General features: G+C 35.0%; 1 protein-coding gene across 1 annotated transcript; it reads left to right on the forward strand.

The window, feature by feature from the left end:
* Positions 1-1,149: 1,149 nt before the first annotated feature.
* On the forward strand, positions 1,150-23,812 carry LOC141429590 (uncharacterized). The gene is made up of 2 exons (XM_074089975.1): positions 1,150-1,236; positions 19,903-23,812. The coding sequence occupies exons 1-2, from the start codon at positions 1,216-1,218 to the stop codon at positions 23,287-23,289; spliced, it is 3,408 nt and encodes a 1,135-aa protein (XP_073946076.1). The 5' UTR covers positions 1,150-1,215; the 3' UTR covers positions 23,290-23,812.

Here is a 23,812-nt window from a genome sequence, read left to right on the forward strand (position 1 = left end):
TATTAGAAGCGATCTTTGCTACCCAACCGTCATTGCTCGGGGTAACTTACTCGGCCTGCTGGATCAGTTTACAGTGATACTCAAACTTTCAATAGATCATAGACATGCCATGCAATAATTTTGAATCATCATCATCATCACAACCGGGATTTAAATGCGACAAAATTATTGCTAAAGTTGCCTTGGCTGCTCCAATATGGTCGAAACATCGAAGGCATTTTAGTAATAATTTTTGTATTAAGACTTATTAAAATATAATAATGATTGTTTATCGAGACCACATAATAAGCAGTTTAAAAAACAGATACATGGTGATTATTCACAAGATAAGTTATAGGCAGCCTTGTCGGTCCAGAGCGATCTCTTATTTTTTATGAATCTCGGCTATTTCTCTCTGAGAGAATGACAGCAAACTAGAGCGAAATAGCGGCGCCCTCTGTGCCATTTAGGGGAAGTGTAAGTCAAGCTATTCCTTTAGGAATCCAAGTTTTACTAACAAAGTTCGAAGTGGTTTGCAATAACATAGATACTTTTTTACCTCAGGATAAAATAGTCGGGTAAAAATATGTGTAATTAATTATTGTCGTATCGATACAAATGCGCGTTCGTATACGATGCGTTTGAATAACGCGGTGTGCAATGCCGCTTATGACTTCTGGATGACACTACATTGTCACCTGCCAATACTTGACAGGATTAGGACAAAGCACTATTAGAATAAATCAAATGTTTTAACCCGACAAAGACGTAGTTCTTATTTCTGCTGATTTTTTAATCTTTGGTATTTACCTCAGAACTCCACCATTAACCGATTTGGGAAATTTATTTTTTAGTTTGGAAAAAAATATCCTTATTTCTTTTTTACCCGACTGCAAGGAGTGGTATTGTTTTTAGAGTGTTTTGCTGTAACCTATTGGAGGGTGCAATACCACCCTAGAACCTAAGTTGATCTTGGTCAACTTGACCAACACTTTGAGTATCTCTTCCACGTGCATACAATTGCAGTCCTCGTCGGCACTGCACCCACCAATGCACACAGATGCGTCGCCACGCTCCGCCACCCCCGTATATAAGACTCACACAAACTAGCCTTGAACTTCATTTCACCACTGCAACGAACACGTACACGTACAGCCCTTGTCCTATGTTCTCGTGATTGTGTTGGTAATATGTGACTGGACTGTTGACAACAAGTGTTGGTGTTAACGAGTGAAGATGATGGTCGTACTGCAAACGGTGAGTACGGAATTTACAAAGGAACTAATATACTTAGCGGCACAAAATTTTACCCACTCTACATACAAAATTACCTTTTACTGCATACATTTGAGGGCCAGAGTTTTTGCAGCTTAGTAAGATATCAGCCGTAACGCAGAAAAGATCAAACTCACTTTCGTAAGCACTGACACCTATGACTTTTAAATTTGTAATTTTTACCTCTTTAAATATTTTCATTTGTCGTGATTGTCAATGGGAAACGTTATTATGAAAAAAACAAATTCCAAATTTAAAAATGAAAGGTTGCCAGTGTTTTTAGTTTCGTTTTAGTTGCCATAGAAGTATAATCCTAAAACGTAATTGAATTGTTGCGGATTGAGCCTGGATATTTTTACCTAACTACGTCCAATTTGATTTGTAAAATTAAATATAGTTCTGTGAAAAGATGAAAATTAGATATTTTACAAACATTACTTAAATTTACCGAAACAAACTAACGAGCTAGTTTGAGGCCACATTCCTGGTGCCATTGAGATATCTAACCTGAGATTGTATGGGAAGCCGAAAGCAGCTCTATAATAATATGATATTCCGCAATTTACTCGATTACAAGATTCCATGGGGCTACGCTCGATATCCCGATCGATTATGATAAAGATTGATCTCGATGACACAGAGCATTGCACGGTTAATGCACGCATTCGAATTTTGAATAAATCTAAAAACTACGATTATCTAAAGATGCATGCACATTTTGCTGTAGTTTGAGTGCCTCAATTAATCGCGAGATATTTGAAAAAATGCGGGGAAGAGTTTTGAAAAAAAAAACACAAAACCTCTCGGGGAAGAAGATCATTTATTAGATTTAACGTGTATTTCTTTTGGGTAGGAATGTTTTATTTCAAGTTAGTAAATGGACAAAAACTATTGTGTTTATGATCGTAGCGTACGATTTATGAAATTGTGTCAGCGTGGACCAATTTAATATGATATCATCATATCACGCTACATATTATCACGAGACTATATTATATTTAACAAATATTTTATTGTTCATTAATCTACTTTTTCGGTACTTGAGATGCGGGAGATGCGGCATGTTTAGTGTAATTCAAACGTTTTATGATCAATTAATTATGTAGAGTTAGAGACAAACAATCAATGACGTATTATTTTGCAGGAAAAATAAAAATGGAAAAACAATAGTTTGCTGATCTTTGTCTTCAGAATACGGACATTTATAATTGTTACCACTGAAATTAAAACGTGACAATGACAATATAGAAAGTCTGCAACAAAGATCCACAGATCAGATAGTAGAAGATAGGTACAGGAAAGAGGTATTTGTACATGTTCAACAATACTTTAAATTAGCGAAAATATTTTTTATCTTTCAAGAGCTTTCACATATGATTTTTTTTTGTGAGAACTCTATCTCGGACTTGATAACTTAATTACTTTATCACAATATCTTTATTATTAATTATTTGGTGATCTTAGTTAGATAGAATAAGACGAATAATATGAAAATACGAATAATATAGACGGAAAATATTAGCAAATCGGATTCTTTTCAAATTCAACTAAATTTGGGTAGAGAGATAAATACTACTTCATTTTGTTGTACTAAGTTTTAATTTAATAGTTAATCCGTTGCATTTCCCGGTAGTACAGTCAAATATGACTAGCAAACTTAAACATTTTGACGCAAAATAGTTGAACATGGCAACAATATTGAGTTTTCTTTTTAATTTATTTAAGTATAGATATTTGTTCCATTATCCAGGTACTCTTTATTGTCTTATTCCACATGGCCAATTTGTACCATTTTGACATCTGGATAAATTAAATACGGGAAAGTTTACTAACTATTAAATTGAGTAGTATCGTTTTCTGCGAATCTTCTTCTTCCAAGTCACTACATTTTTGACAGAGAGCTGTTCTCATCGGATGAGGATGAGCAGTGAACCTTGATCACTACTTTCTTAGGAAAATAGTGTAGTGTCTTTCCCTTGCCTTCCACACCGCAGAGCTGGAATGGGGAGTGCAGTGTGACTCGTTTAAATGTATATTTAGAACTTTTGCATGTCGTTTACCGACTGAATACTGTACTGCTGTACCTTAACACCCTGTACTATGTTTATAAGTATTCTAGCAAGTAAAGCAATTATATTCTATTCGTCTCATGGTTAGCAATAAACGGCGCTGCAGCCCACTCTCACATTAGATTCCTTAGTCGCATTTTACGACACCACGAGAAGAAATGGATCCGTCCTATTCTAAAACTGGGCATGGAAAAGACAACGAACTACTTATTTAAAAAAAATGTTTTTCAACGTTAGTCAAACTTTAGGATCTTTCAGGGACGGCTTAAGAAGGATGTGACTTACACCTTCTCCTTAAATATTTGAGGACATTCCTTTGTTTTATATTCGCATGTATGATATGTATTATGGTTATATATACACACATGATATGTATTTGCAGGTGGTAGGACCTTGTGCAAGGTCCGTCCGGATTGCTACCACCATTTTGCTCGCTAATCCTGCCGTGAAGCAGCAGTGCTTGCACTGTTGTGTTTCGGCGTGGAGAGTAAGACACCCGGTGAAATTACTGGCACTTGAGGTATCCCATCTTCGGCCTCTAGGTTGGCAACGCATCTGCAATACCCCTGGTGTTGCAGATGTTTATGGGCGGTGGTGATCTCTTACCATCAGGAGACCCACTTGCTCCTTTGCCATCCAGTTGAATTAATAAAAATAAAAAAATATATATACACACACGTAATATATATATTATTGATTTATTTATATTTTAATTTATGTATTACTTATATTGTTTAAAAGACTGTTTAGTAGCTTCCACTATTTTTGACTCTTAAACTCACTCTTTGTCTGATCCTAGCCGGTTACTACTCTCATTTACTCAAAGGTTGACTGGTAGGGATCCCTTAAAGGATACGGCCGCCTTTTTACAAGTATCTCAAAGTTTGACAATTGTGTTTTGTTTCTTTTTACAATAAAGAGTTTACATACATACATATTTATCAACATGTATTATAGTGGGTATGGGTAGGTAACCATTTAATAAAATAAATAAATTATTCTAGTTATTATTTCAGGTATTTATTTTTAAAAGATATTACCTATCATAAATTATTATTTAAATTCATTACTAACATAGTTATAGGATGACATTGTATGCTAACAAAACTATGGATTCTTTGTGATCCGAATTAAACGATTTTTATTTTTTATAAACATCATCATCAGCCGCAAGACGTCCACTGTTGAACAAAGGCCTCCCCTTTAGAAGGCCACAATGAACGACAACTCGCCTTTTGCATCCACCAGTTGGCGGTAGTTACAACCAAAAACAAAAAACAGAAACAGCCATCAGAAATGGTACAGTCAAGTAGAAAATATGTATCTATTCGAATTACTCAAAAATAATGTTACCATGGCTTTCTTACGTCGGAATAAGAGTCTGTGGTACCTACATATTTTTGAACGGTTACATTCCATATTTTTGCATTCGCCTGTACGTAGGTGTAATTCGGTTTCGTTGGTTTAATCATGCAATTAAATTATGGCAGACGTTTAGCTCATAAATCCCATAAATCAATCGTACCTCGAAAGAGAAATCGAAGCTTCCTTTTCCTCGACAATAACGTAATGCTGAGCGATTCTAAAATTACAGACCACGGGTTACAAGCGGTCGCCATTAAAGCGATTATGCAGCGAGTGCATCGAACTGCAGTAAATTACGGTTGACAGGTGAATTAATCCTAATCGATTACACCTCATACAATCCATCAAACGCCGTGGCTGATCCTCAGCTGTCACTTACGCACGTTTGCGCGTAAATTCCAGAATGAATAATGACCACGCCACGTTCGACGATATAATTGTTTTTCTCATTCTTGGAAGCAATGATTATTTCACAGAAAATCAATTCGTTTTTAAGACGTCTATGTTGATTATATAGTTGTATGCCACTTGTATGGTTAAGTATGTTTAATATTTCATATTAACTTATGTAAAATAATGTTATATAAATTTACCTATTAGAATTTTTGCCCACAATTTTGCCTTCGATTCGGCACTCCTCGTCTCATGGAAACCATTTAAAATTCATGCTGTTGGATAATTCCAGGCTTAGGATAGGCTTTGATGAATTAACTATACCTAATAGGTAAATACTGAATTTCCATGGTCACAGAAAAAGCTTGACACTGTATTCATAAGCGGTCGGCCCGTTCTGAGACGTGTAGTCATGGTGAAATATAAAAAAAACCTGGCGGGCGTGTAGATAGCTACTGTTTCACTAACAGGTGCAAGTACTTATGTAGATACAGGATGTTACGTTCCCCAGTTCTTTGCTAGCTGCACTCGTTTGCTTCCTTTTCCCGCTTCATGGATACATAGCCGATACAAGTTATTAATTCACTAGGTATAAATCATGCTACCAGTTTTACTGTTGATACAGTATGAATTATAATCAGAAGGCGTTTAAGGATTAATAATCGGATTTATGGCGTTTACAGCATTCCAGATTTTTACTACACCACATAATATTACACCACACCACATAATACACCACATAATATTACAGAAAACAAGAACCTACATATGAAATTTTTTATGAAATGTTTTATATTATATGAAAGACCGTGGTGTCCTAACGCGTTGGATTAGATGAATATAAAAAAAAAACTTTATTACTTATGTGTATGCGGCTATTCCAAATCAGTCATTATTTCTCAGTCAATTAGTAATTTTAGTTAATACTGTGGCATTTGATAATGAGGCTTTATTCATAGGTTAGAAATACCGTAATCAACGTGATCTATTTATCTTGTCCAGTAGAGATAGTAGGTTGTTGTAGACTCGCAAAATAACGTCTGCTTCGTCGAAATTTTGCGATGGTTTCTAGGAACCATCGCACACCTTTGGCCTTTATTTCCAAGGATTAGTAATAGCGATATTTATTTTTAGGGTTCCGTACCCAAAAGGTGGAAACGGGACCCTTCTTACTGCACTCCGCTGTCTGTCTGTCTTCGTCCGTCTGTCAGAGGGCTCTATCTCTTGAGCTGTAATAGCTAGATACTTGAAATTTTCACAGATAATGTATTACTGTGGCCGTTACAACAACAAATACTAAAAGTAATGTAAAGTAAAAAATTAAAGGGGGTCTTCATACAAGAGCCGTGTTTTTTTCAGCGTTTTTTTGTTTCTACGCGTTGTTATTCCTTGCTAGGCTGGCAAGGTGACAGCTGACAGTTGCTAGGGGCTAGTTGATTCGTCTTGACGAGTACTTTGGTAACCAGGGGCAAAAAGTACAGTCAGCAAATAAAGCTTGTATTAGATTTTTTAACAAAAACGTATATTTTTAAAACATTGTACGGAGGTATGGAACCCTTCATGTACGAGTCCGACTCGTACTTGACCGATTTTTTTTGCTCATAAATATATGACTTCAACTCTTGATCGCATTATATTCATATGCTAGGTAATGGAAGCTAGTGGCTTAATAAAATTATGTTACCCTTATAAAATTTATAGTCACGATATGAATTTATTGATTATATAAACAGGTAAACTCTTAAGCCGAGTTTAGACTTGCAAGAAAAATTGTGCAAGTCGCATTACCCTGCGGCGCTCAGTTGACCACACTCGTTCGCTTTACGGCCTCGCAAATCTCGCAATGTAATGCAACTTGCACGATTTTTCTTGCAAGTCTAAACTCCGCTTTAAAAACAGTTTTCCAGTAGCGAAAGCTTTCAAGAAATTATATTAGTATACGCTTGATTTAAATGTGTATGATTGCATTTTATGGCCATACTCCGTCCGCGTAGAATTTAGTACCTACCTAATAAAATAACCAACTATAACTACCTCTACTCAGCAAATCCTACCATAGCATTAAAACTCCCAACATAATGGCGTTACGTCAGTGGCGTTATTTTGCCGTAATCGCTATCTGATTAATATTAGACTAGTCTTAAGATTGAAAAATTATTCGAAATGGATAGGTAGTTAAATCTTCACATAAGTACTTTTACTCTACTCCTAAAATTATTGATTTCGTTTTCTGATCCTCATTAACATTTCATTAAAATTCAATTAACTTAAACTGAAAATGGGACAAGTAGAGAAAATCTACTTACCATTCATTTTTCCACTAAGTAGTGAATTGAATCTAAAAACTCATTAAATTTTTGACCTGCTCTTGAGATTTAGTAGTAGTATTATAGAACAGCGGAATATCCGCTGGATTTCCAGACAGACATACCTACGACAGCATTTCCGCTCAAACAGAAATGGAGGCGCTCCGAACAGTTTATTTATCAGATTGCACTCATTCTGTAAATCGTAAATAGGTCGCGATCGCGAGACGGAGTTACGATGTCTTCTAAGACTTCCCTCCCACATTTCCAGCAGTTACTTATCATCTAGTTTCACCCTCTTACGCAAAATGAAGCGAAGAGTTGTATCATTTATGCATACTTGTAAGATATAAATACGCGTATACCTACTTCCAACGAATTCACGACAGGTGCAGGCAAGGTCCACGTTTTTTAACAATGCCAAAATTCTCTCTTACCACATCCGAAGTATTAAGTAAGTATAGACGGAACTAAGTTAACCGTTCAACGTAACCGTAGGTAAATAACAATAAGGTTCACGGAACTTCTTGAAAATGCCAGCGCATTATGCCGATTACATAAAACAAAAGGCCTCCTTAAATCATCCGTAGATTTCCCTCTCGTTTGTTCCCACGCTCCATCAATGTCAAAGACCTAGGAAGGCCAGGTAGCGAAAAGCGATAGTGGTCGGGAGCAACTTTCACGGATGAGCGAAGAAACGTGCGAGCTAAAGGGCATAGAATCCCGCGCAGGGTCCTGTCGCGTGACCTTTGGCTTGTGAATGGCTTTCATGAAGTTAGCAGCCTTGTTAAAGGTAATTGCTGGTATCTGGGATCTGCAAGTGACGTAATAGCTGAAAGTGGGGATTCAGAGGGGGTAATAATGATTATTCATGATTCTTGTTGGACTTGGGCAAAAGAACGAAACAAAACATTGGTTAGTTTGATTATTTGATCTAAGTATATGCGAAGTCTTTTAAAATTTAGCTGGTACCTACATTATAACAGATGTGGGGTTGGTAATAAATAGGATTTATATTACTATGTTTTTTTGGCATGATAGATGACTGTGTTCTTTATGTAACAAATTCTGATAAATCATTTTATATAGTAGCTTACTTTACTTTTATGATTCATTTTATACTTTTAAGCCGTATGCCGCATACGAATTAGTGGTCACCATCATCAGTGAAGGGTGGAGCAAGCGTGAGAATTATTTCGGGTACCTCATCTCCTATTAATTTGCAACAGATAAACTTCCCTTGCTAAATAGACTTATCTAAGCTTCCGCATTTTCGGTTTAAGATGCTGTGACCTGTCACTGCGCATCTAATTCAACAGACACGATGTGCCATGTCCTCATCTTATACGATTAATATATCACGTTTCATTAAATATTAATGCGTTACCTCAAGCCCGGTTCTGGTAGGCGCGATGTCATCAAAACAAAAACACGTTTTTTCTTACTTTCATTCTTCTTTGGGATATTTGCATCTCATGGCATAAATAAAATAAATACTTCACTGGCCTCGTTTATCTTTAGAAATCATCAACCTACCCTACCGTAACAAGGTAGAGGTAAATGAAAATCATGACGTATTTTTGGGAATTCTTATGGGAATTAAGTCAACAACATCATCTCAGCCTATGTACATCCCACTGCTGGGCACAGGCCTCGTCTCAGAACGAGAAGGGTTGGGTGGGCTATAGTTTTCACTCGGGCCCAGTGCGGGTTGAGAAATTGTTTAAAAATACATTATGTTTTTTTATTGGGACATGAATTAGGTGTTATTGGATTCGGAAATGCTTCTAAATATTGAAGTGTACTCCTGACACTTAGTCTAGGCCATTCAAATAAGTAGATAACATACAATTGGCTTAGGTAGGTTGTTCAGATATGACGAAACTTGTTATGATTACCTCCAATGTTTACCTGACGAAACCTGCGCTGTGGATGTGGTCTTTTTAAATTATGTTTTTCTTTTGCTCATAAATTTGATTATAAATAAGTACATAAATAGGTACCATTAGTTTTTTTGCAATTCTTATCTTATTGTTATTTAAAATTCGTAGTAAGTATTTAGTTGTATTAACCTAGAATAAACTTGAAAAATGACTACATTATACCAATTAATTCGTATTTAATTCTGACTGTAAACGCGCGAAACATAAGCGTAACCATTATTCATTATAGCCATTGAAACATCAAGAACTTTTACCTAAGGTCAATGGAATTTTCATGCCTCACCTGCATAAGACATGGATTAGCTGCACCATATCGAATGGGGAACTTATTAACATGCATACTGCGATGGTTACCCGGTGTCATTGCTGTGCTTGAATCGTTAGGTTGACTCCAGGGTTATTCCTATTAGATCTAAGGTTAAAGTCAAAGTGAAACCATTAGAATATTAAGTAAATACTAAATAGCTTAGGTTATAGGCGAAGGTGAAAATGTAACAGTAATAAAATTGTTCATTACCTTATAAAATAAAATTATCATTTTCTTTTATATACTAATGAACAATTTTATTACTATTACATTTTCACCTTCGTCTATAGCCTAAGCTATTTAGTATTTACTTAATATTATACTAGTAAAAAGAAAATAAGGGCCACTTGATTTTCACCGGTGAAATGAAATTAAAAATACGTTTACGTATTTAGATTTTTGTAAGGGCAAATAATGATATTAAGAACTATAGGTAGAGTCGTTCACGATGACGCGTGCCGTGGTTCTTATTACAATATCAATAATGTCTAACTTTGACCAGCTCGCTACAAAAATCACGCGTCTTCGTGGATGGCACTAGGTATAAAGTTATTAGTATTTTCGTATTCCCAATAAAACTCTCTAGCCCTTATTTTCTTTTGAGCAGTATCTATATATTATTTGCTTATAATCATATGGAGAACAAGCTTCCTTTATTGTTATTTACTCATGTTTGGGTATAGGTACAAAAGTTAAGTAAAGGTTTGATATCGGTACTTGTAATAACACTACATATTCATTTAAGATTTTCTGAATGTTCGCTTTCACATATGGGCGCAACGATACGAATTTAGGTACATATTTCTTATAAATATAGTAGTCATCTTAATTGATTGAAAATAAGTAATAAAGTTTTTAAATAAAACTTCATTAATTAACTAACAAACAAACAGCAATTAACAAAATAATTTGAAAGTTACTACCTAAATGATAATTTCAATCAAACCAATTTTTTTTTATTTAGCTTATACTAGCGGACCCGGCAGACGTTGTCCTGCCCGGAAAATCAGCACTAAATTAAATATGATAACATACCGACAGCAGCGCCACATCTACCGGGTCCAATTATGTTTTCAAATCATCCAGGAACCTAATGAAACTTACACACAAAATTGCATCTAAATCGGTCCAGCCGTTTAGGAGGAGTTAAGTGACAAACACACGTAGGTACAGAAGAATTATATATATAATATATTAAATTGAAAATACAGACTGAAATATAGATGCACAGAAAAACCAGAAAAATAAGACCAGCACTGGGAATCGAACCCAGGTCCTCGGCATTCCGTGCCACGTGCTATACCGCTACACCACTGCTGGACAACGGTACCGACACGAATTTCCCCTATGCACCTCATATCTCAGCTTGTTTGTTTCTTATTTAGCCACTTAAGCAGTGACGCTATACCGTAGCCCTCATCGAGAAACTTTTGGCATTCCATTGGAACTAACCGCTCACCCGGATAAGAGATATCGTTATTTTAGCAATCAAATAAACAATCTTGATTGTTTTTTTGGAATCTTTTTGTAAGTATTTTTTATTTCAGTTCCATACAAACTAAATATTGCTATCAATTTACGCCATCCTAGAATCCAACTGACGTCGCCTGTCACGGTACAAACATCAAGCATTTTGCCTTACATTGCTTCTTCGAATAAAAAAGTGTAATAAAAATTTAAAAAACAAATTATTTTTAAAAGTCGCTGAACTGATGTTGTTTACTTTGAGAAGTATGATCTATGTTTTTATTATTTGCTCATATTACAGGCCACACCCGGTATAGAGATTGCGTCCCAGTGCTGGGCTAAAGCCTCTCTTTTTTTCTTCCACTCGTCTCCATTTTTCGCCAACTCTAGCCAGTCTGACTGAAAATGGTTCAAATCGTCCCACCATCTCCTAGGTCTGCCTCTAGGAGAAAAAAAAACAACAGAAAACTAACAGAAAATCAACATATTAAATAATTATAGGTATTTTTACAAGCTTTTATAACATCGAAATCATATTCAAATTCTCAGCATGTATGCCCCGCCCCCACAGTTTCCATCGTAGTATATTAGAACCATAACAATATAACCACAATCATTAGTCACCACAGGAACGTCTGTATCGTGGGCGGCTTGCGGACGCGCCCTTTCACCTCCCAATTCCACTCGTGCGCACCCTGACACGTGCATTGCCACTTTCTATACAACTCCGGCCACGATTTAGCGCTTCAATACCATTATAAGGTTCATGGATACATTAGAGTTACTACTCTCTCTTTCTTAGTGTTTGTGTATTTTTAAAGTATTGTATATCGGTTTCACTCTTTGTTTAATTACAAAGGTACAGATTTATTCAATATACGTAAAACATACATTACATAATATTTTTAATTAAGTTAAAACTATTACTAAATATTTTTGATATATTCAATGTAGGTATGTATGATGACCTAAATGGTTCAAAGGAAGACCAACGTTGGCCGTAATGCCGTCCTTATGGATCTAATCTAACCTAACCAACAAAAGTTGGAAAATCCCCAACTTTGTCACTTCAAAGTTCAATCTCTCAAAAACAGCTGAACTGATTTTGATGAAATATATCTAAGAACTATCACTAGAAAACCTGCTTTCAAATAAAAAACGCATTCAAATCGGTCTACTCGTTCAAGAGCTACGGTGCCACAGACAGTCAGACACAAATAGGGGTCAAACTTATAACGCCCCTCTTTTTGCGTCGGGGGTTAAAATGGATGAATGCATTACATTGTTCAGCATTAACTGAGCAAAATTTCACCCTGTATGGACGTGGTCACTAACTGTCCCATTTATAATATTAGTTGGATGGTTGGATTCACACGAACTTCACACAAAGAAGTCGATGTTCAGTCAAATAACAGTGGTGCCATAAATTGCAGTGCTGTCATATTTCACAGCACTTAGTAGTATACCAATAGGAAAACTCTACGAATGGGTGCGCGTTGCTCTGGCAGTAACGCCTATTCCACATTCCACGGCTTCATATACCATGGTTCGGTACTCTTACGCGTACATTGTCTGTTCATTAGATTGGATCTACTATTACAGCTACTCCGTGAGCTCTTAGAAAATCCTTCGGGTTTCGGGGGAAATCGGAAGGATTCGTTAGTAGGAAATGACAATTGTCTTTTTGAATTAGTAGTAATCCATCACGGAACGAGTGCACTCGTTGTGTTTTCATTGATTTATATAGAGCAATTGAAACCACCACGTACATTTTTATTTACTTTGTTATTTTTCGGAAATTAATTTCCATGGCGAGTCAACTTAAACAAGGTATTTCTGTAAATAGTCAATCACGGGAAATTGTTTATAATGTATATAAATATTTTGTAAGAAGCTGAAAGTTTTAAGAAAAGTGTGGATCGTAAATATTTTAATAAGGTTTAAGACCGAGTTATAGAAGCAACGGGGATTTCGAAAAGTGCATTAAAAAAATATTGAACGAAAACAGACCAAAAAAAATTATTTCACATACCCAAGAGAAGTAGATACAGTATAACAACAGCTCTATATACTTCCAAATAAAAGTAGTGTGTTAAGGCGGGGTGTTCTCGATTTAAATTAACGATGGAAGAATTCGAAAATGCTGTTTTTTTTTTATTTGTATCGTGACAAAAAGTCATATTGTATTAAAATTAGAAAAAGATAAAGAAGCGTAATATTATTACAGTAAGGTGTATTTTGTACTGTAGTCATACTTGTTAAGGCCATTTTTTGGCCGGATGCTGCACTTCGTGAAGAAAGCAAGCCGCTTTGCACAGTGATAGTACAGACTAAACTGAGTGATTTGACTCGCAGCAGCGGAAGTTTCACCCCTTAGGAACAGAGATGGCGCCACTTCTTTAAAAAATATTTCAAAAAATTCTACAAGCTAAAGTAATAAACCGATTTCAATGTTTAATATCTCAAATGAAAGCCTATTATATTCGTTACTTATAAAAAAATACAAAAAAAATATTTACAAAAATTTTTGTCAAAAAACGCCATCTTAAGTTTTTTTTTCTTACCTGATTTGTAGTTTTTACTTGATTGCTTAAAAAAACTGTATGCAACATGAATGGTTTAATGCATGTACATATTGCTGAGTACATAACGAGTATTTTTAAAAAAATCCGACACCGATACCTATCATATTTAACGAAATATGACAGTTTAAATGTGAGCACAAATTTCTTTAAAAAATATTTAAAAAAATTCTACAAGCTAAAGTAATAGACCGATTTCAATGTTTAATATCTCAAATTAAAGCTCATAACATTCATTATTTACAAAAAAATATAAAAAAAATATTTACTGAAAACTTTTGGCACAAAACACCATCTCAAGTTTTTTTTTCTTACCTGATTGGTAGTTTTTATTTGATTGCTTAAAAAAACTGTATGCAACATGAATGGTTTAATGCATATACATATTACTGAGTACATAACGAGTATTTTTAAAAAACTCCGACACCGATACCTATCATATTTAACGAAATATGACAGTTTAAATGTGAGCACAAATTTCTTTAAAAAATATTTAAAAAATTCTACAAGCTAAAGTAATAAACCGATTTCAATGTTTAATATCTCAAATTAAAGCTCATAACATTCATTATTTATAAAAAATATAAAAAAATTATTTACTGAAAACTTTTGGCACAAAACACCATCTCAAGTTTTTTTTTCTTACCTGATTGGTAGTTTTTATTTGATTGCTTAAAAAAACTGTATGCAACATGAATGGTTTAATGCATATACATATTACTGAGTACATAATAAGTATTTAAAAAAAAATTCGACACCGATACCTATCATATTTCACGAAATATGAAAGTTTAAATGTGAGCACAAATTTGTTTAAAAAAATTCAATAAATTTTACAAGCTAAACTAATAAACCGATTTAAATGTTTAATATCCCAAATTAAAGATCATAAAATTCATTATGTAGAAAAAAATATTAAAAAAATATTTACTGAAAACTTTTGGCAAAAACGCCATCTTAGGTTTTTATTTCTTACCTGATTGGTAGTTTTTACTTGATTGCTTAAAAACATTGTATGTTGTATGCAACATGAATGGTTTAATGCATACTTATATATATTTCTGAGTAAATAACAAGTATTATAAAAAAACCGACACCGATACCCTTCATACTTCACGAAATATTTAAGTTTAATTGTGCACGCTTTTCTTACAAATAAATTTTAACGAAATCTTCAAGTGAAACTAGTACTCTGATTATAATGTTTAATGTTAAATGAAAAGAAGAACGAAATTACCTAAAATATTAAAAAAAAGTTTTTTCTTGGTGTTACGAAAAAATATAATTACTTTAAAATTAGTAATTATTAAGACAATAAATAAAAACTATACCGTTTCCGGCATAGTTGGTTCTGAGATGTAATATATATTGCTTAGTAGTTGGCGAATTTATTTAAAAATTAGCTTTTTATGTGATAGGTAGGGCTACAGCTTATAGATATGTCACATTTGAAATAAAAGACTATGAACATCAATGTTCATCAAATATTTAAATTAAAACCTATAAGTCCTCTTCGGGTTCATCGGCAGATGTAGAACTGAAAAGGAAAAGTCGTTTTGAAGTACTTGTGCTATTCCAATACTACAAAATCACAGATCTTTTAGACACGGACTGCGTTGCTGTAATTACTGTTGAATTATATTTGTGCCTAGTTGATTACCATTAGATCTAAAATTTTGTGCCTACCTGTGGAAATCAGTGGTCAGCATACAAAATAACCCTGCATTGAATATTATATTAACTTACTTTTGATTTGTACAGCCACCTTTGCAGGATTTACACTGGGCAGTGCATGGTAAGCTGACCCGACGACACCCACAACGCATGGTATCGCAGCCAGATTTGCAGCCACAATGGTCCAAGAGGCTTAATTGCGACCAAATCGCTGTAACTGCCGACAATTCTGGAGTCCTTCTCTTTTGCCTTAGTCCATCCCCAAGAAGATGGACATGGTATGGACATGCTCTCTATAAACATACACTGCGTGAAGCTTACCAAGCGGGCCAAATATGGAGAAACGCTCTGAAACCAGAAGTTTCCGTACCATGTCCATCTTCTTGGGGATGGACTAAGGCAAAAGAGAGTTGGCAAAAGAAAGTAAGTCTCTTGGACCATTAAGTATTGTGGCTGCAAATCTGGCTGCGATACCATGCGTTGTGGGTGTCGTCGGGTCAGCTTACCATGCACTGCCCAGTGTAAATCCTGCAAAGGTGGCTGTACAAATCAAAAGTAAGTTAATATAATATTCAATGCAGGGTTATTTTGTATGCTGACCACTGATTTCCACAGGTAGGCACAAAATTTTAGATCTAATGGTAATCAACTAGGCACAAATATAATTCAACAGTAATTACAGCAACGCAGTCCGTGTCTAAAAGATCTGTGATTTTGTAGTATTGGAATAGCACAAGTACTTCAAAACGACTTTTCCTTTTCAGTTCTACATCTGCCGATGAACCCGAAGAGGACTTATAGGTTTTAATTTAAATATTTGATGAACATTGATGTTCATAGTCTTTTATTTCAAATGTGACATATCTATAAGCTGTAGCCCTACCTATCACATAAAAAGCTAATTTTTAAATAAATTCGCCAACTACTAAGCAATATATATTACATCTCAGAACCAACTATGCCGGAAACGGTATAGTTTTTATTTATTGTCTTAATAATTACTAATTTTAAAGTAATTATATTTTTTCGTAACACCAGGAAAAAACTTTTTTTTTAATATTTTAGGTAATTTCGTTCTTCTTTTCATTTAACATTAAACATTATAATCAGAGTACTAGTTTCACTTGAAGATTTCGTTGAAATTTATTTGTAAGAAAAGCGTGCACAATTAAACTTAAATATTTCGTGAAGTATGAAGGGTATCGGTGTCGGTTTTTTTTATAATACTTGTTATTTACTCAGAAATATATATAAGTATGCATTAAACCATTCATGTTGCATACAACATACAATGTTTTTAAGCAATCAAGTAAAAACTACCAATCAGGTAAGAAATAAAAACTTAAGATGGCGTTTTTTGCCAAAAGTTTTCAGTAAATATTTTTTTAATATTTTTTCTACATAATGAATTTTATGAGCTTTAATTTGGGATATTAAACATTTAAATCGGTTTATTAATTTAGCTTGTAGAATTTATTGAATTTTTTTAAACAAATTTGTGCTCACATTTAAACTTTCATATTTCGTGAAATATGATAGGTATCGGTGTCGAATTTTTTTTAAATACTTATTATGTACTCAGTAATATGTATATGCATTAAACCATTCATGTTGCATACAGTTTTTTTTAAGCAATCAAATAAAAACTACCAATCAGGTAAGAAAAAAAAACTTGAGATGGTGTTTTTTGCCAAAAGTTTTGAGAAAATATTTTTTTATATTTTTTTGCAAATAATGAATGTTATGAGCTTTAATTTGAGATATTAAACATTGAAATCGGTCTATTACTTTAGCTTGTAGAATTTTTTGAAATATTTTTTAAAGAAATTTGTGCTTACATTTAAACTGTCATATTTCGTTAAATATGATAGGTATCGATGTCGGATTTTTTTTAAATACTCGTTATGTACTCAGTAATATGTACATGCATTAAACCATTCATGTTGCATACAGTTTTTTTAAGCAATCAAGTAAAAACTACAAATCAGGTAAGAAAAAAAAACTTAAGATGGCGTTTTTTGACAAAAGTTTTTTGTAAATATTTTTTTTGTATTTTTTATAAGTAACGTATATAATAGGCTCTCATTAGAGATATTAAACATTGAAATCGGTTTATTACTTTAGCTTGTAGAATTTTTTGAAATATTTTTTAAAGAAGTGGCGCCATCTCTGTTCCTAAGGGGTGAAACTTCCGCTGCTGCGAGTCAAATCACTCAGTTTAGTCTGTACTATCACTGTGCAAAGCGGCTTGCTTTCTTCACGAAGTGCAGCATTTTGTCTCTAACAAGTATGACTACTGATGGTTATTCTGTACATAACTTTTTAAGCTAACTTTGAAAAGTTTTGCAAGTTGATAATTTAACAGAACAGAACCGCATATCACGATCGCGTGTCATCGTCAATACTCGAAGCATGCTTCTAAAATCCGAAGGTTTTTTTAAGAGCTCATGGAGTGTAGGTACTGGCAGTTGCCTGCTAAGTCTGCGAAGAATTTGTTTATCGCGCACTCTAAGGAAAACTCATTCTCGGGATAAAAGATGTCCTTTTATTTATTCTGGTCTTCTAATATGATGTGCGCGAAAAGGGAATAAACAAACTATTTTATGATGCTTATCTCTTCTTGCAAGTATCTTACATGTAAACATGTGAATATCTACAACCATTTTAACCATGTCCCAATTTTTTTTTGGCAAAATTGAGTTTGTTTAATCCAGTTAGTCTCGCGTGACGCTACGAACGAAGCGATTACGTTTATCAGGAGCGAAAACTGTAATTTTTCCGAATCTGAGATTATTGCTTTCAGAATATACATAACGGGTGTGGCCTGTAATACGAGCAAAAAATTAAAACATAGATCGTCCTCGTCAAACTGAGCAACATTAGTTCAGCGACTTTTAAAAACAATGGAGTCTTTGAATTTTCCTTTTTTCATACAAATTAAATACTGCTATCAATGTACGCCATCCTAGAACACAACTGACGTCGCCTGTCAAGCTACAAACATCAAGCATTTTGTCTTACATTGCTTCTTCGAATAAACTTAAGTGTAATAAAATTAAAAAACTAGTTATTTTTAAAAGTCGCTGAACTAATGTTGTTCAGTTTGACGAGTATGATCTGTTTTAATTTTTTGCTCGTATTACAGGCCACACCCGGTATACGAGTATATGGAAAATTCTTATTGTCCATAGCATTGGTTAATGATACCTACAATCTATATTTTTTAATAACCATGTTAGTACCTAAGCTTAAATGGAAAATGAAAAAAATGTGATGATGTGGGGTGTTTAAAAAAAAAGTGTAACTTTTTTTCAATTTTGGAAAAAAAATGTTTTTCCCTACCAGAATCAAGAGCAAAATTGATAACGATAGCTTAAAAAAAAAAAATAATAATAATTTAGTGTCCCACTGCTGTGCAATGACCTCTCCTCTCTTGCTCCACTCCTGCCTATCGAAAGCGAGCTCCCGCCATCCCACATTATAGGCATCTAAGTCATCCCTCCATCTCCTCTTCGGTCTGCCTCTATTACGGTGTCCGTCACTAGGGACTAGGGACCCATAAAATTATGAATAAAAAAATACATTTTGAAGAAAAGGTACACTTTTTTTTAAAACGATATGATGATGAAAAAATATGGCGATGATAATTATTTCAAAATGGACAAGCTAAAAAGGCGTGCTAAAACTATTAACTAAAAATCCCTACCAAGAACGAATTGGCTACTTAGGGTAACACTCCAGTACAATTCAACACAATTCAAATTGCTTTACAATAATATGTGTGAACTTTACTATAAACATTGATTAGGTATAGTAGTAGTTGATAGTAAGGAGCGAAAGTGCATAACTTGTTCCTAATTGCCCACCATGGGATGCGCAAGATCTTAGCTTAACCTCGGCATGGCAAAACCTGAAAGGGAAATCTGGTAGCCCAACCTCGTGGACCATCTAAAAAGCTATCGCTGACAGAGTATCCAATTACTCTCGAGGGATTTATGGTCTGATTTGACAAAACTCGTCGACGCAACTTCTCATCATCTTTTATTCATAGTATGCGGTTAGCTAATTTAAATGGTTTTCTTCTAGGTCTCATTAAAAGTACGGGTTAATCTTGTAGCTGTTAGCGTGTTGTGAATTTAATAGCTATTGATATTAGGGTGGTCTGCACTAAATGGTGAGCATAGATCACGTGTTTGTGTAGACTTATAATTTGCTTCATTTGACATCAAGAGTAAATAGACGTACGAGTACTGGTCATTGTACTAGTAGAAGGCAACTATTTGGCTTTAATCTTATGTCATTATAAAGAAGACAATTGCACAATTTTTGCACTTTGTTATTCTATACGCTTTTTTGTTCAGTACTTTACTTACTTATTTTGCCAAGTTTACTTAAAGACAATCTTACTACTGGAAGTAGGTTAAACTTCATTTTCTATTTAAAGCCAGCCAACAAATAAAAGAAAAAACGTTTTTATACGAAGTAAATAATAAAAAAAGTCTGGAAAATTACATACTTTACCCTTTTTTCTTTTCGTTTCAGATACGGATACTAGTCATAACCAGCGCTTTAATAAGAAGCATCCACTGTCAAGATGGATTTAGCAATCAGGACCTACTTCGTCTTCAGCAAATGGCAACTAATGACAGACAAATAGAGACAATTACTGGCTATAGTACAAACATCGTTCAGAGAGATCCAAGCAGTGAGTCCTTAAATGCAGCTAGCGTCCAGTATCTCACAGATGGTGCTAATAAAAATGAAGATTACACCAGAATAGATCGAGGACGGAGTAGGAAAGTGTATCGAATTAAAAATCCCTTTCAACGCCAATTTGAAGAAGACAATGAACAAAAAAATGAACGTCAACAGGACAGCGAAGCAGGGGCTAGTAACCAGTATGCGTCGATGCAGTACTCGCTGCCACCTGAAGAGTTCTTGCAGAAGATGAGGGCTGAAAATTATTATTTACAGCAGCAGCAACAACAGCAGCAACAGCAACAACAGCAGCAACAACAAGAGCAACAACAACAGCAACAACAATACGCATCAACACCGGCTCCCAGTTTGAGTTATACTGCCACCCCGCAACCGCAGTATCAATACTCTACAATTGCATCTTCTAATTACGACAACCATGTAAATCAAATACCCCAACTTGAACCAAAAATATCTCATTCACAATCTTATCACAACAACAATAATCCTTTCCAATACAATGTCCAGAACCAGTTTCAGTTCGACGGCGTACAAAGCACACCCTCACCGCTCCCTCCGTATCTATCTACTTCGTCAACCAATAATCAGTATATCGTCACACCAGCTAACTCTTATGTATCTAGCTCATCCCCTGTTTTTCTTTCGAGCCAATCAAATTTACCGCAATATGTATCGTCGCCTTTATCAGTGCAATCAAGTTCCCTAGATTATAATAATAATAGACCAACATCTACCATTGGTAATAATCTTAATTATGAAAATAATGATTACAACAATAAAAAAATGAACATCGACCATTATGATAACTCAGTGAATGGCGTGCGTTATCCGAACAACTTGCAGCAACAATATCAAAACGATTACCAAACACCGTCTCCATTACCGTCTTCATCCCCGTATCCCGAGCCTGCCCGAGATAACTGGCAAAATCCTTTCAACGATGGTGTAAATTCTTTGTCAAAATCATTACACGAAGTGTCTTTAATACAATATCCAAATTCAGCATATAATAACAACCAGCAAGATAGTTTGCCTGGTGTGATAGAAAATACGCACGGTGAAACTCATCGCGCCGGTAGCATAACATCTGCCAACAATGTTTATATGAACGTCGTGCAACCTGATTATAACTCGATAAACAGCAATATTCGGAATCGCATTAGAGACGTTGAACAAGAAACAAGTCAACCGGGGTATTACTCTCATGGTGATTATGGGTGGAAAATGGGAGATAAAAGACCTCACTATTCCCAGGACAACTATCCATCAGGCAATTTCCACAGGCATCAATTTGTGGGACCACAGTCTGAGAATGCACCTGTCAGTCAAATGAGCTTCCATATGGAATCAGGCAAGCCACACAATTACGAACATACTTCCAAATCAGCTTCTGATAACGCAGATTCCCAAGATTTTGCAAAGGCTGCTGCAAAAGCACACGAACAAATGAAACAGCAACAAATTTACGAAATGTATCACTCAAATTATAACAATAACAATCAGAGGCCAGAAAATTCGTATTACAATAGTGATGATGCCAAAAAAGCTGTAGTAGGCTCGTACAGTAATACTCAGTCTGATCTAATTACAGGATCACCATATTACTATCAAGACGCTCGTGAAAACAGTCCATCTAAGGCTAAATACCCATTCGATCATGCTAAAGCGCTAAAAAACATTGTTCCCATAGACGTCTCAAATGTTGTTCCGAATTCTGATGATATAAAAACGCAACAGAATTTGGATAGTGCTAATAGATACGCTTTGCAAAATTATAACAAAGATATACATGAACACAATGTAAAACAATATTATAAACAAATCACTGATTCTTATTATAAAGATAAAAATTCGGGCTACGGATATAATATTAAATCGAAACCAGATGATGATTCTAATGACATTAAACAACAAGATCAGAATGTACCATATTACGGAAAGCTAACACGTCAAAGTCCCTCTTTAGATCACGAAAACAAACGGTATATAGAATCTTCTACAGCGGCCAACTATTTATCTCAATCAGCAAATAATTACCAGGATAATTTATCATCACCTGCTAACATTCCAAGCTTACAGCGTTCTCAAAACCAAGTTCCAACTGATATTGCTAGTATTTTAAAATTAAACGATATTCCGTATCGACTCACCCAGGGTTTCTCAGCCGACCAACTACGGGTCTTAAATAATAATTTTGACCCGGCAGCTATACCAACTAATCTACCAGTAAGATTAAACCAAAACGTAGGCAGTCACCAAATAGATGTGGCTAGCGACATCCTCAGTAAATTGATTGCAAGTAAACAACAAGGACTTAATTTGAACAGGCCTGACATTGATCCTCAAACCGGAGGTCTATTGACTACGATTAATGGTTTTAGAGTAGCAAATCCGTTTAACGTAGATTTGAAAATAGTAGCTGAAATGTTGAAAGGTAAATCAGCTGCCGAGGACCCGCATTCGTTGCAGTTTCGGGATCAGTTTCTAAAGCAAACGCCGAATAAACTAGATATTTCACAACTACAACAGTTGCTACTGAAAAATGATAATTATGGTGGTCTAACAGCACTAAGTGATGGCCTAGGTGCTTACAGTAGCCCGTATTTAGATATTTACAATAATGGTCGATATCCTTACCAGGGTGTAAAATATTCGCGTAGCCAAGAAGAAGAAGAAAGTATTGTACCGATTTCAGATGCATCTAATCACCCCATTGGAGCTGTAATAGAACAAGACGGTGTTGTAAATGGCGCCGAGATTTTAAATGAGCATGACTCGACAGCCACAGGAGAGGATGCTGTAAGCAGTTTTACTGAGGAAAGAGCTAAACCGTACCATAATTTAAATTATAGAGCCAATGGAGCTAGGCACAGACATCCGAATTCACTTTTATCGGGGCGTTATTCGCCTAGAAAGTATCCTAAAAAGGAAGTTGAGGAGCCTTATCCACTTCTGAAGCCACCTCCTCCTAATTCTTCAAGAAGCAGAGGGAGTCATGGAAGGATGGAAAAGCTCAGCCGCAAGCGTCGTCTTCATAATAAACCTATGAGTAAAGTAACCCGCCTATTGAGAACGGAGCCATTGTTTGAAGCAGACACATCAGGCAAAGATATTGATGATACAGTTACGACACTCTTGAAACCACCAGCATCCGCACCAGTGATGGAAGCTAAATCCGATGATCATAATGTTGAGGAAGAAAGTTTGTAGACTAAGTCTACAATTGATGGCGGTGCTTTAGAACTGAGCTTAGCTTTAGCGAAGTAAAGACTGTTTTATTATTTTGAAAGTAATTAATTATTATTTAACAAAATCTTCATACTCGTGTTATCAAATTACAAATAGGTACTCTTAGGGGCTGTTTCACCATCCATTGATTAGTGTTAACTGGCGGTTAGGTGTGATGCCGTCTCTATTTATTTTGTTCGAATAGACGGAGACGGCATCACATTTAACCGTCGGTTAACGCTAATCAATGGATGGTGAAACAGCCCCTAAAATTAGTATTCTCAACTGTAAGCATAATTTTAATAGTTAGGATAAGATATTTTTTGCAATGTGTGTGGGTCGAAATGTCGATGTAATTTTTTAAATCATTTTGTTTCAGTTAGATCCCGGTTGTATATGGAGATAATTTTGATTCGGCATTTATTATTTAGTGTAAGATTTTAATTTTGTAAGGCTAAAACTAAAAGCATTGTAAATATTGTTTTCCATTTGTTTATAATTTGAC

The sequence above is a fragment of the Choristoneura fumiferana genome, chromosome 7 (genome assembly GCF_025370935.1).
Source record: "Choristoneura fumiferana chromosome 7, NRCan_CFum_1, whole genome shotgun sequence".
Classification (NCBI taxonomy): Eukaryota; Metazoa; Arthropoda; class Insecta; order Lepidoptera; family Tortricidae; genus Choristoneura; species Choristoneura fumiferana.